The sequence below is a fragment of the Megalobrama amblycephala genome, linkage group LG15 (genome assembly GCF_018812025.1).
Source record: "Megalobrama amblycephala isolate DHTTF-2021 linkage group LG15, ASM1881202v1, whole genome shotgun sequence".
Taxonomy (NCBI): domain Eukaryota; kingdom Metazoa; phylum Chordata; class Actinopteri; order Cypriniformes; family Xenocyprididae; genus Megalobrama; species Megalobrama amblycephala.
In genome coordinates, this window is record NC_063058.1 from 35,603,443 (window position 1) to 35,619,100 (window position 15,658).

At 41.5% G+C, this 15,658-nt stretch overlaps 1 protein-coding gene across 2 annotated transcripts in view; it reads left to right on the forward strand.

Annotated features, from left to right (window-relative positions):
- LOC125247138 (contactin-1a-like) overlaps positions 1-15,658 on the forward strand; it is a 32,897-nt gene continuing 17,239 nt past the window's right edge. The window contains exons 1-2 of one of the 2 annotated variants that reach the window (XM_048158341.1): positions 1-133; positions 13,850-13,959. In XM_048158341.1, coding sequence (XP_048014298.1) covers positions 13,893-13,959 — 67 coding nt within the window. In that variant the 5' untranslated portion in view covers positions 1-133; positions 13,850-13,892. The remainder of the gene's footprint in view (positions 134-13,849; positions 13,960-15,658) is intronic. The other variant, XM_048158342.1, reaches the window with a different exon arrangement.

Below are 15,658 nucleotides of genomic sequence, written 5' to 3' on the forward strand. Positions count from 1 at the left end.
CATCCAATCGGGTGCTCCGCAGAGACGCGTCGCGCTGCGCTCGAGCCCCGCGCTGTCAGTCCGCCCGGCGACGCGCTGCAGAACGGGAGCGTCTGCTGAAGGTGAACGGACGGGTCGGTCTCTTCTTCTGCAGGTAAGACCGACGCGTTTACTGATGAAGCATGAATGTGCGCGAGGAGAGATGCGAGGTGCGGTGAGGATGAGGAGGAGGATGATGATGATGATGATGATGATGATGCTGAGACACACACACACACACACACACACACACACACACACACGTACCGCAATGCAGACGCGCGCGCGCCTGTTTCACAAACACGGATGTTTTGCTTTGATTTCTGTAATTGCGTTGATTAATTGTGTCGCGCGCGGATCTCTGTCTGCGCTGTTTTCACGCGCACCTGCGCGCGCGTCTCATCGCTCCAGCAGCGCGAGATGATCGTTTATGAGATATTAAACATGCATGAGCGTCAGACAGCGATCCCGATGTTTACATGAATCATTCTGTCCGAACACACCGTTATGATTCGGTGTTCGTGAGGTTTGTCGTGTAGAGATTCACGGGTTATATATTATGGGTTATACAGGGCGTGTATGGAGATATTTCTCCCAGCATGATCATATGTAACCCCACTGTACACATGCATGCGTAGGTCATGTGATGCTGACATTAATGGAAATATTTATAAATGAAAATATCAAAAACAGCCCCAAACCTTTCCCTGATCTCCCTCATGAATTATTCAGACACAACAGCCAATGGCAGGACCCCAGCATGACCTTTCAATATCTCTGTTAAAAGTTGCATTTATTAAAATTACAATATGCAGTTTGGATGTTGCCTAACTTAATGTATTGAGTAATATTACTGATCTATCAGATCAGGACGGGTCAGGAGTGTCAGATGTGGTGAATGAATCAGTTCTGTGGGTTAATCTTGTTCCACATGAAGGATCCTGAATTCTGACCAATCGCAGCGCAGCCTGTCATTGTCTCTGATATGAGACTCTCCTCGTCTCCCTCGGGCGCAGACGTCCCTCCGTCTCCATCTAATGTGGGTTAGACCCCGTTTACCCAGCAGCCCCTGCTCCGGACGGCTGATGTGTGAGGAACGATCTGTGGAGGAGCTTCATCAGCGCTCGAGTCACGGACGGAAGATGAGATTAATTCAACTCTATTTCTATAGAGCTGTTCATAATACATATTGATTCAAAGCAGCTTTAGAAAATCAGTGTTATAATTGAGCAGGTGCATTAAAAAAAGAAAAACACACCGATGCACTCCTTATTCTTCATAGTAGAATTAAAAAAGACTCAGTCGTAATTACGACTTCCCGACTCGTAACAGGAGCTTGAACGCGGTTTATATAGTCAGGATGAATCACTGAATGAATCACTGAATGAATCACTGAATGAATCACTGAATGAATCACTGAGCAGAAGCAGGAGCTTCTGATGTTCTCAGATTCTTCACGTTTCATCAGGATTCGTGTGTGTCGAGCGGAGCTGCGTGTGCCGGTCTCTCGTCAGGAACACAAGCGTGAGCTGAACATCATCTGGAGCTTCTGTAGGGTTATTGCGTGTGTAAGGAATTTCTCCCTATTTCTCTATTTCTCCCTGTTTTCTTTAAGACTGAAAGAGTGAGAGGAAGAAGAGTTGTTCTTGCTTCATCACACATCTGTTTGTTTGTTTGTGTGTTTCTTGGAAATCAGCATAGAAAGTTCCGGGAAGAATGATGCCTTTAGCCGGGAACTGACTATATACAGAGTTATTGTTCTGTTTCACAATCTTTAATTGTATATTCTCATTGGACAGTCGCTCCACTCCCCCTGAACATGTAAAAAGGCCAAGTACACAAATAAACTTTGGAGAAGTTCTGTGAACAGAGATTGGCTTCAGTGACTCTTCCACGGGTGAGAGGAGGGATTGGGAATGTTGTTGTGTTGCTCGGAGAGAGAGAGACTGTGATCCGACAGGCATTATTGAGCGTGATACACGTGTTCAGCTGTGCTTTAGTCTGTAATACACCATACCAGAAATATCAGAATGAAAACATTTTTTCTTGGTTATACAAACGTTCCAGTGTATCATTCTTCAAGCATTATGGGAACGTTACTTTTGAATGTTCTGAAACAAATAGAAACAGTTAAAGGGGGGGTTATTATGATGTCACTTCTTTAACTTTAGTTAGTGTGTAATGTTGCTGTTTGATCATAAACAACATCTGTGAAGTTACGACACTCAAAGTTCAATGCAAAGAGAGATATTTTCTTTCACAGAAATCACTACAACAAACGGCTGGTAGGGACTACAATGAGCTTCTTCCTGGGTTAGTGACATCACAAACCCTAAAATTTACATAAACCCCGCCCCCGAGAACACACAACAAAGGGGGCGGGGCCATGTTGGGCTGCTTTAGAGAAGAGGAAGAGTTGTTGTAGTAGAGTGTTGTTGTCATGCCGTCATTTTACACCAAACGAGGGTCAATTCAACACAAAAGATGAACATGACGGCACATGCTAGTGGATGAGTTGAATCAACTCCACAGCAACTACATCAATTTATCCACTAACCATTCAGAAACGTCTAAAAGTTGTAACTTCTTCCTGAGTCTCTCCATCAGTGTCGACTCCGGTTTGAACAATGTAAGGCTGAACACTTTCGTCATTTTGGCTGCGTGAGATTCTCCAGCTTTGTTGTTGTTGAGCTGTTAAAGCTCCGCCCTCTTCTGGAAAGGGGGCGGGAGCAGCAGCTCATTTGCATTTAAAGGGACACACACAAAAACGGCGTGTTTTTGCAAATTTGACAAGCTATAATAAATGATCTGTGGTGTATTTTGAGCTGAAACTTAACAGACACATTCTGGAGACACCAGAGACTGATATTACATCTTACGTCTTAATGTAAGACAAATTGAAACATTTCAGAATAAAAGTTCCGTGAACGATGTATAAATAATATACATTTTTAAAGAACTTTAAAATCAAATAACTTTGAATGAATGTTCTATGAACGTTACTGGAAGAACTTTGACAGAACGTTGTGTGTAACAGTGTTTTTAGCGTGTGAACGGTGCAGGTTCGTCCTCTCAGCCCTGAAACTGCTCTTCCCAGCATGCATCTGTGCAATCACTGTCCAGCGGGGGGGTGAATCACTCGCTCCACACGACAATAAAGCCACTTGAGTTTGATTGACAGCTCTGGCATTTAATGAGCAGCAGGAGACGGACTGAAGCGATGCGCATTTACTGTCACACACACACACACACACACACACACACACACACACACACACACACACACACACACACACACACACAATATTCTCCTTGAGGCACGTATCAGGACACAGACTCATAATGTTGAAACACTTAAACAGAGTTTAATCTGTGTGTGTGTGACAGTGTTTCATGTATAACACACTCACACACACACACACACACACACACACACACACACACACACACACAGCTCTTGCAGATTAGTCAGCGATTCCAGCGTCCGGATCGATTCTCACTAATGGAATGGAAGGGTTAGACACACACACACACACACACACACACACACACACACACACACACACACACACTCTCTCACACACACACTGACATGGTTTAATTGAAAAGTGTGTGTGTGTGTGTGTGTGTGTGACTACACAAAGAACAACACTGATTAGATCAAACTGTGTTTGTGTTTTTTGAACAGTGTGTGTGTGTGTGTGTGTGTGTGATGAGATGTAACCACAGCTCACCTGAGCCAATCAGATGTACTCAGACACATGACTACTCTGCATATTGAAGTCTTAAAGGTACAGTACTAAAAACAGCCTGTTTAAGACTGAAATCTCTCAGTGTGTCTGTGTTTTGTGGACTTCGTTTTTTGAACAGTGTGTGTGTGTGTGTGAGAGAGAGCTCCTGCCTGTGCTGAACTCACCGTCACATTGCTACAGGTTGCTAGGGTGTTGTGTGTGGTTGCTAGGGTGTTGTGTGTGGTTGCTAGGGTGTTGTGTGTGGTTGCTAGGGTGTTAGTTCAGTGATATTCTGGTATCTCATCATGTCCCTCCTTCAACATGCTGCTCTCAAATCAGGAAGTGATGATCAGATCATAGGTCAGAGGTCGTGGTGTGTGTGTTTATCGTTAGTTTGTTACTGGACAGACTGATGAAGAGAGTTTATTCTGACAGAAGGATTGATCTGATGGTGTTTCCTCATCAGGTTTGGCTTGTGGAGCGTCAGGTTGAGGCTGATCTCAGAACAGGTGATGGCCGCAGCAGCGCTTCTGTGGAAATGGGTTAATTTCTCAGTGATACTGAAGCGCAGAGCAGCTCATCTGGGTATTTTTAGCGCTGAAGGAGGCCTGGAGGGAGACCAGAGACTCATTTAGAAGTCGATTACAAAAGATCCGCTGCGCTGATGTGAATCTGTGTGAGATACAGACGTCAGTTCATCATCATCATCAGTAATGAAGAGTTCGAGATCACACACACGTTCACAGCTAACACATCAAGAAACGTTCCCATTACGTTATGAAAACGTTACTTTTGAATGTTCTCTGATCGTTCTGAAACAAATAGTGACATTTAATATGTTAGATGAACGTCCAACTAGACAAACGTGATCATGAATGATGAATAAATACTGATTTGAGAACATTATTAATGACCAGGTAACTCTGAATGAACGTTCTGTTAACGTTACTGGAGCGTTGCTGGGTTTCACGTGTCGTCTGCCGACCGCTGAAGCGACGCGAGTGATGGTTTATGTTGAGCGTCTCTCGTGAGATGATGGATGCTGGTGTTCTGTACGTTGGACCGTCTCAGATGAAGCCGCTGGCCTGTTTTCTGCTCTTCGACCTGCTCTGATTCAAGGACACGTGAAAGAGTCTCTGAGAGATGAAGATAAGCGCGTTCTCTGGCTAAATTGTTCTCGGATCGATGGCTTCCTCTGCGACTCCAGAGTGTAAAATGCACTGAAGAGCTCAAACCCATTACTGTAGAAGAGCAGGAACACACACGGCTCCAGCGCTGATGCACATTAACCGCAGCGTTCGTGTTCCTGAGCACCTGTTTACTGCCGTGTGGTTCAGGATTGGTTTGTTGAGGTCCTGAAGTCTGTAGTATGAATTATAGATGGAGGCACGTTTGATTCTGTGATCTGATCGAAGCTGTTACTAGTTCATGTTTTACTGTATTATTTTGCTGGTTTGTACCATAACTGCAGGACAGGAGTGATGATATTCATTCGCTCAGAGAAACCATATTTGAATTGAGTTCACAGTCCATCAGCTGATTGTCATGAATGTGTCTCTGGATCATTAAGGCTATTGATCAGTATTGATGGTGGAATAACAGAGGAAGGAAGCTCGGTTCACCCTCATCTGACATGCTGAAGATCTGAAACACTCAAATAACACTTCAGCCTCCACTCCAGAGAGATAAATGACTACTTCAAGAAAAATACCTGAAAATCACTTTATTTGACAAAAGAGCAACTCAGATATATTTTTATTTGATTACATTTTAAAAGATTGATTAAATTGTACAAGTTTTATGAATTTAATTGATTACATTTCCAATTGATTGACTATATTATTGTCCAGATCTCATTTGATTAATGCAACCATAACGCATAAAGATATTAAGATATTATAAACATTAACATAATTTTCTGTAAAGCTCTCAGATTTTCTTTGAAACAGCATACAAAGAATCACGTCACATTACATCATCTTTTTTCTGATTTTTGCAGCCTAAAATGACTGAATTTACAGCAATATTTGCAGCATCTCTTGTTGTTTTGCAGTGAAAATATACCCCAGACACCATAGTTATTATTTTCTGACCCCGAGCGCCACTGCAGAGCTCCGGACTAACATTTGAGGCAGTGGCGCCGGCGCCGTGAAGTTCTGAGGTGATTATACTGATAGAAAAGCACTGAGCTTGAGTCGAGATGCCAGATAATATTAACTTTTATGTTATTATTATATTTAATAAATATTAAAAATATATACTAGGGTGTGGAAATGGCTAATAAGACAATAAGTGCTCCTCTGCAGCTACAGTGGTAATCCATCGTCTTTTTTTATTTTTTACATCGTGAAACTTTTAGTTTTACAAATGGGACAAAATATGAAGGATGAACAAATAATGTTTTGGACATTTGCACATTAAAAATCACATTAAATTTGGGCATTTATAGCTTTGAAGTGCTGGGAAATGTTGTGTGGGTTGCATAACATTTGTGTTCATGGTACGTGTCTCATGATGGTTTCCAGATTACACAGCGCTGTGAAATTCTCAGTTAAACCACATATAATAAACCACGGTTTCCACATCAGCACTGTTTGATCTGATATCTGTGGATTACCAGAGAAATCTGCAACACATTTGAGTGCTTCTCACAAGATTTCACAGAGATGTTATTAATTCTGTGGTGAATTCAAGCGTTTTCTTCCCAGCGTTGTGTAATAATGATGTGGTTGTGTGATCGGGATCGGCCCGCTGCTCTGAACTCCTGTCGTGTTGTCTGTTATTGGTCCGAGCAGCCGCTGTGAGCCACTCACATGAGCCGACTGAATGATGTTGAGATGTCTAACACAAATCTGCCGCAATTAAGAAAAAATGCAAGAACTATTGCAGAGTTTGCTTGATTTTGTGATAAATTCAGTGATCGCAGAATCCGAATATCCTGGAGGGACTGATTAATGGAGTTCACACTGGAGAATTAATGACATTAACTAACATGAATCAGAACCGCTTCATGACCTGAGATTCTGCTGGGAACTTTCATCTGCGCTCTTTATTCTTAGGGAAATCATTCCTGTTGCCCTGAGTGTGTCCAACACTGTGTGTGTGTGTGTGTGAGTGTGTGTGTGTGTGTGTGAGTGTGTGTGTGTGTGAGTGTGTGTGTGTATGTGATCTGGCCGGTGCCTGAGTCACGCTCTCGTTCCTATTTCTGCTGTAAGACTGATTCTTGAAAACCTGAGCAGATCCAGAACGACACAGAGACCTGCTGCTTCACGAATACTAATGACCTCACATCAATGTGCTCGTCAGAAGTGTCCGACACAGCCAAGAACACACACTCACACACACACTCACACACACACACACACACACACACACACACACACACACACACACACTCACACACACACTCACACACACACACACACACACACTCACACACACACACACACACACTCACACACACACACACACACTCACACACACACACACACACACTCAAACTCATACACACACTCACTCACACACACATTTTTTAAAATGCGGGACTAAATAAGGGTCATTTCATAGACTTCTTGTTGTTATATTCAGCTAGTCATAAAGACTGTGATGTGTGTATGTAGGCAGCGTTTCAGTTCTTCATCTGCATGTTCCTGTTGTTCCAGAACGTAGGCAGCGTCAATCCTGCTGCAGCACTGCATTCAGGAAGACAGGAATCCCAGTATGCATTGCAAAGTGAAAAATAGTTCAATCAACTATATATATATATTTGTGAGAGAGTTTTGTGCGCTGAACACGCTGTTATCTGTATAGGGCGCTTCATGTTTACTATGGTCTCTTACAGAACAGAATGAATACAGGAATCGCTGCTACAGTGAAACTGGCTTCACCGACACTAACTGATGTTGTGAGTTTGATGATGATGATCTGACTGTGAAAGATTCAGATGAGCTGACGTGGAGCCAGCGGATGTGTGGGCTGGACACATGTTTACCCACAGATCAGGGCGTTATATAAAGACTCTATATCTGTGTTTGTAGCCGACGGTGATGAGGTTCTTCAGTCTAGAGGTTCATCAGATTCAATCATCAGTGTTTGTGAATGTAAGTCTTCAGACTCGCGCTGATCTTCCTCTCTCTGCGTTTGGAAGAGATCGTTCTCACACTCAACTGTCAATAGAGAAGTTAAGATTGAACAGCAACATATAATGCTTCTTTTGTTTAGTTGGTTGGTTCACAGCTTAAACTCTGTATCTGGAGGAAATCAATGTAAAATACTGCTGTTGAATGCGAGACTCGCCGATGAACCTCATTATTTGATTATTCGTGACGTTGCATGTTGTGATTATCTTTGCTGAACGTGTGCAGGAACATGCTTGTGTAGATCTGATTGATATCTGTCTTATTTGAAGCTTTTTACTCTGTGTTCTGTGTTTATTCGCTCCGTCCCTCTGGGAATCTTGTTTAATAGACACTAATCTATAGTTTAATTAATCACTGAGCAGATTAAGAAGCAACAGCACAGAAGAAACACCCAGAATGCATCAGTCAGACGGCTGGTTTCCTCTGCGCTCACGACAGAAGCTCGTTTCTAAAGCAGATGTCTGTACGGATTGTTTACAGCGTTCCTGTCGCTCTGAAGTGGGCTTCCTAGTGAACTTCTTACCGTCTGTGGCGTGTTTGTGTGATTTCAGAGCGTTCGTGGCTCTTTATCGGTTCTCATGGTCCAATTCAAACCCGTCGTTCTGTAGAACATATGGAGACGCTCTCATGTTTCTGATGTCGAGTCTGCCGTAGCCGAACTCTTCATTCATCTCTCTGTTGTTTCAAACTGAGATCAGACACATAATGTTTTTTTGCTATGGCACATTTGTAAATCGTAATTTAACTAAGATCTACTCCTGGCTTAATCTAAGCTCTGTCTGTGAAACCAGGCAATAAAGACTCATTTAATCTCAGATGAGTTTTTGTTCAGATTCATGAAGTCTGGATGGGTGAATGACTCTTTCTGCCGTACAGTAGCGCATCTGTCTGTATTAGACGGCAGTGACAGTCACGGCGGCCTGAAGAGTGGCTCATTGTTGAGATGATGCTTGATTCCTGGAGGACACACTTCACCATGTCTGACACTCTCGCTCTGCGACCAACACCAGCTGAAGACACGCGTGTGTGTCTGTAAACCTGTGTTTGTCTGCTAGAGAGTCTCATGATGAGCCTTTACATAAAGTTGGATATATAATTCTCCTAAATACATACAATTACAATCACGTAAAACAATATACTATATGGCAAATCTCAACTGCCTGATTCGATAAGTTTATTTCTAAAGCACTTTTCACAATGCATATTATTTCAAAGCTGCTTTATAGACAGTGCTCAAAATAACAAGTGTGTCAGAGTAACGAGTGTGTTAAATTAACGTGTGTGTCAAAGTAAACAAGTGTTTTAGAGTAATGAGTTTGTCAGAGTAATGGTAAGGAACGTGTCAGAGTAACGAGTGTGCCAGAGTAATGAGTGTCAAATTATCATGTGACAAAGTAACTAGTGTTTCAAAATATTGAGTGTGTCAGAGTAACAGTAATGAGTGTGTCAGAGTAATGGTAATGAATGTCTCAGAGTAACAAGTGTCAAAGTAACAAGTGTGTCAGAGAAATGAGTTTGTCAGAGTAACGAGTGTGTCAGAGTAACAAGAGTAACAAAGTGTTTTAGAGTAATGGTAACAAGTGTGTCAGAGTAACAAGAGTAACAAAGTGTTTTAGAGTAATGGTAACAAGTGTGTCAGAGTAACGAATGTGTCAGAGTAATGGTAATGGATGTCAGAGTAACAAGTGTGTCAGAGTAACGAGTGTGTCAGAGTAACAGTAACAAGTGTCAGAGTAACAAGTGTGTCAGAGTAACAAGAGTAACAAAGTGTTTTAGAGTAATGGTAACAAGTGTGTCAGAGTAACGAATGTGTCAGAGTAATGGTAACGAATGTCAGAGTAACAAGTGTGTTAGAGTAACGAGTGTGTCAGAGTAACAAGAGTAACAAAGTGTTTTAGAGTAATGGTAACAAGTGTGTCAGAGTAACAAGTGTGTCAGAGTAACAGTAACAAGTGTCAGAGTAACAAGTGTGTCAGAGTAACAGTAACAAGTGTCAGAGTAACAAGTGTGTCAGAGTAACGAGTAACAAAGTGTTTTAGAGTAATGGTAACAAGTGTGTCAGAGTAACAAGAGTAACAAAGTGTTTTAGAGTAATGGTAACAAGTGTGTCAGAGTAACAGTAATGAATGTCTCAGAGTAACAAGTGTGTCAGAGTAACAGTAATGAATGTCTCAGAGTAACAAGTGTGTCAGAGTAACGAGTGTCAGAGTAACAAGAGTAACAAGTGTTTTAGAGTAATGGTAACAAGTGTGTCAGAGTAACGAATGTGTCAGAGTAACAAGTGTGTCAGAGTAATGGTAACAAGTGTGTAATGAGTAATGAGTGTGTCAGAGTAATGGTAACGAATGTCTCAGAGTAACGAGTATGTCAGAGTAACAAGTGTTTCAGAGTAACAAAAGTAACAAGTGTTTTAGAGTAATGGTAACGAATGTGTCAGAGTAACGAGTGTGTTGGAGTAATGGTATCAAATGTCTCAGAGTAACGAGTATGTCAGAGTAACAAGTGTTTCAGAGTAACAAAAGTAAAAAGAGTTTTAGAGTAATGGTAACGAACGTGTCAGAGTAACAAGTGTGTCAGAATAATAGTAACGAATGTCTCAGAGTAATGAGTGTCAAAGTAACGAGTGTGCCAGAGTAATGGTAACAAACGTGTCAGAGTAACGAGTGTGTTGGAGTAATGGTATCGAATGTCTCAGATTATCGAGTGTGTCAGAGTAACGAACGTGTCAAAGTAAAGAGTGTGTAAGAGTAACGAGTTTGGATTACATTACAACATCAAGGACTTTTCCAAGTCTAGAAATGACACTAAGGTTTTCCAAGAATCCTGGTTGTTCAAAGACAAAAAGTGTGTGTGTGTGTGTGTGTGTCTCCTTGACCTTGTGTGCTGATGAAATGTCAGAGCTCATTTAATGTCATGTTTTGGTCTGGATTCACAGTAATGTACGTGATGCACAATAACGCACTGTACGCGACACGAACGCTGGCGTCTGAGCAGAAGGGCTCTTTCTGAGAGAGACTCTGAGAACATCGTGCAGGAATGTTGCTTTGAAGTCAAACACCAGCGTCTCTTCATGATGATCTCTGTCTTCTGCTCTGCTGAATGTGATGAAATTGGCTCAATAAAACAAAAATCCCAGGATTCCCAGCTTTCTCAGAATGAGCTTTAGGAGTCTTTAGACAGAAGCATCGCTGTGTTGGATGTCTAATATAGTCTAGATGTGGTTGATTTGATGTATTTGATGTCTGATGTGTTAATATTCACCTGGAGCGATCCTGGATGATCCGGTGATGTTTCGTCTGTTCGTTCAGAGTGCCGGTGAAAGCCGTGACCCAAATCTGCAGCTCTCTGAAAGACGCTGAACACAATACAGCAAAACGCCCCAAACTCACAGACTAATGGCTCAGTTTGAGCAGGAACTAGGACACGCTGTTAGTTCATGCCTTCCCTGGGAATCGAACCCGTGACCTTGATGTTGCAAGCGGCCTGATCAACGCCCAACTATGTGTTTTACCCATCATGCATGTGAGTGCCGGAGCTGTGCGTGTGCTGGTGAACACGTCATTAGCGTGAGCCGTGGAGGACGGGGAGATTGAATCCCGCCGCTCACAGCAGGGTTTCTCCTTCAGCAGCGTCCCTGGAGTTAATCGGATCTCTCCTGATCTCAGATAGAGCTCCGTCCCGCTCCGGCGTTTGTTCAGGAGACAATGAGCGCGGGAGGATTTGGGACGGTTGGCAGCGCACACGCTTTTACAGAGGACTGAGCTGTAAGTGATTCTGTGGCCTCATGGGACAGCAGACGTGAATGATGATGCTGTTCAGGGTGTTACTGTGCTTTGGTGAACATGAAGAGCATGTGAATGTGGAGATATACATGCAGAGTTTGTGCAGATCATGATCACATCAATCTTTGTGGTTGAAGTTGAGTCAGTCTAACATGAGAATTCCCTCGTGAAAATTAGTGCACTTCTTAAAAGTTTGTTTCTAAAAATATGAATCAAATAAAAGGCACTTAAAGAGAGACACTTTCACGACTGTTTCTTATCATGATCCCCGTGTGTACAGCAGTAAATGATCAACATTAGCACGTCTGTCTGGAAGAATCATGAATGTGTCTATTCTGTGACGGTGACGTGATGATCTGCATGAAGATGTCGCGTCCAGCGCTGATTGTCTGTGGTCTCGTGTGTGTGTGTGATCAAGTGCTGCTGTGACCGATAATAATTCCTGACCTCATGTATTGGTGTGTTTTCCTCAGCTAAGCATTTCTCATTGATCTGCTGGTTCCTGTCGGTTCAATGGTGTTATTATTCCAGCTGAAATTGGTTGGTTATTCAGCCGAGTTTGAACACAAAGCACTTAAACACGCTGAATCAACACGCAAACAACATTGAGCTCCAGACGAAGGTCGCTCAGTTTCTGCTGTGAGTCAGTGACGTCTGGAGAAGAGCGTTTATGAGCCTCGAGTTAGTGTTCACGTCATTAAAGTGCATTAAACTGAGCGAAAGTTACATTATAATGTTACAAAAGATTCTATTTCAAATAAATGCATTGTTCTTTTGAACTTTCTATTCATCAAAGAATCCTGAAACAATAAAATGTTTGACAATAAAATATTTCCACAAAAATCTGAAGCAGCACAACTGTTTTCAACATTGATAATAATCATAAATGTTTCTTGAGCATCAAATCATCATATCAGAATGATTTCTGAAGGATCATGTGACACTGAAGACTGGAGTAATGATGCTGAAAATTCAGCTTTGATCACAGAAATAAATTATACTTTACTATATATTCACATAGAAAACAGCTGATTTACACTGGAATAATATTTCAGAACTTTACTGTATTTTTGATCAAACAAATGCAGCCTTGGTGAGCAGAAGAGACTCTTTAAAAAACATACGAGGAAAGGAGAAGATACTGAATGTCTCTGTGTGTTTTTGTCCATACAAATGAATGTCAGTGAGGTTCAGTGTTGTCTGGTTCCAAATGTTTTTCATCAGAAGAAAGAAAGTCAAGCAGATTTAAGTGACACGAGGGCAAGTTAATTATGATGGAATAATTGGTGTGTGTATGAGAAGAATCTGGGCAGCTGCATTTTGTTCTGTGTGTGCGTGTGTGTGTGTGTGTGTGTGTGTGTGTGTGTGTTGTCAGTGCACAGATCTCCATCCGCCTCTAATGCAATCATCAGTGACTCCAGCAGGAAAGCAGGAACAATCCGCTGGAATAATGTGGAAACATGTGATGATTCCGGAGCCAGTGATGGATGCGTGTTTGTGCATAAACAATCAATAGTATGATGTCATTTACTGATATTACATTACCACATCAACTATGTACCATGGTATTCTCTGTAGATTCCACAGTACATCTCTGTTTGAGTTTGTTCCAGTAAACGGATTCTGGCGCTGATCTGTTTGCGTCTTCATGATACTGAGAGCGAGTGAGACATTATTGAGATCTCTATATGAGACATGTGAGATCATCAGGAGTTTAATCTCATGTCTGTAGGAGAAACGGTCGAGATATAAACGAGATCAAGTGTGACTCTCTCTCTGTTCTTCTCGCTCATAATTTCCTTTTCATTCAGTTCATGTGCAAATCCCCATTGAAAGCAGCTTGTGTGTGTCATTGTGAGGAGATTTGAATATTAAACAGCTGATTATCATGATCATGTGACCATCTCCTGCTGAAATGTCCCATAATACTGGTTATTATTTGCTCCACGCTGGTTTGGGTGGTTGATAAGTTGAGCTACTAACCGGTGTGAAGTCAGTCTGGTTAAGGCTTTAGTTTAGATCAGCGGTTTTCAAACGGGTCTGTGGAAATATATAGCTGCTGTTTCAGTTCTAGGATGAGCACATTTGAGGATCTGTGGCATCTGAAAGATTGCTGGTCAGGAATCTGCTGTATATCAGACGTGTCTGTTAGTCTCATTATCCGTGTTTCCCTCCTCAGGGAATCCCAGCAGCTCCTGATGTCTGAAGATCTACTGTAAGCCATGATCCCTGGAGCCATGAGCCACGCGGCCCTCGTGCTGCTGATCGCCGCCTCGCTCCGCTCTCGCTGTGAGTATATAATACTATAACCTTCCTCTCGCTGTGAGTATATAATACTATAACCTTCCTCTCGCTGTGAGTATATGATAATATGATAATACTATAACCTTCCTCTAGCTGTGAGTATATAATACTATAACCTTCCTCTCGCTGTGAGTATATGATACTATAACCTTCCTCTCGCTGTGAGTATATGATACTATAACCTTCCTCTCGCTGTGAGTATATAATACTATAACCTTCCTCTCGCTGTGAGTATATGATAATATGATAATACTATAACCTTCCTCTCGCTGTGAGTATATAATACTATAACCTTCCTCTCGCTGTGAGTATATGATAATATGATAATACTATAACCTTCCTCTAGCTGTGAGTATATAATACTATAACCTTCCTCTCGCTGTGAGTATATGATAATATGATAATACTATAACCTTCCTCTAGCTGTGAGTATATAATACTATAACCTTCCTCTCGCTGTGAGTATATGATACTATAACCTTCCTCTAGCTGTGAGTATATAATACTATAACCTTCCTCTCGCTGTGAGTATATAATACTATAACCTTCCTCTCGCTGTGAGTATATGATACTATAACCTTCCTCTCGCTGTGAGTATATAATACTATAACCTTCCTCTCGCTGTGAGTATATGATACTATAACCTTCCTCTCGCTGTGAGTATATAATACTATAACCTTCCTCTCGCTGTGAGTATATGATACTATAACCTTCCTCTCGCTGTGAGTATATAATACTATAACCTTCCTCTCGCTGTGAGTATATGATAATATGATAATACTATAACCTTCCTCTAGCTGTGAGTATATAATACTATAACCTTCCTCTCGCTGTGAGTATATGATACTATAACCTTCCTCTCGCTGTGAGTATATAATACTATAACCTTCCTCTCGCTGTGAGTATATAATACTATAACCTTCCTCTCACTGTGAGTATATAATACTATAACCTTCCTCTCGCTGTGAGTATATAATACTATAACCTTCCTCTCGCTGTGAGTTTACGACAATACTATAACCTTCCTCTCGCTGTGAGTATATGATAATACTATAACCTTCCTCTAGCTGTGAGTATATAATACTATAACCTTCCTCTCACTGTGAGTATATAATACTATAACCTTCCTCTCGCTGTGAGTATATGATAATACTATAACCTTCCTCTCGCTGTGAGTATATAATACTATAACCTTCCTCTCGCTGTGAGTTTACGACAATACTATAACCTTCCTCTCGCTGTGAGTATATGATAATACTATAACCTTCCTCTCGCTGTGAGTATATGATAATACTATAACCTTCCTCTCGCTGTGAGTATATAATACTATAACCTTCCTCTTGCTGTGAGTATATAATACTATAACCTTCCTCTAGCTGTGAGTATATAATACTATAACCTTCCTCTCGCTGTGAGTTTACGACAATACTATAACCTTCCTCTCGCTGTGAGTATATGATAATACTATAACCTTCCTCTCGCTGTGAGTATATAATACTATAACCTTCCTCTTGCTGTGAGTATATAATACTATAACCTTCCTCTAGCTGTGAGTATATAATACTATAACCTTCCTCTAGCTGTGAGTATATAATACTATAACCCTCCTCTCGCTGTGAGTATTTGACTGAAACCTGCGGTATCAGATAAGTGTCCTGCTGTCGTCCTGTGTTACTGCAGACGG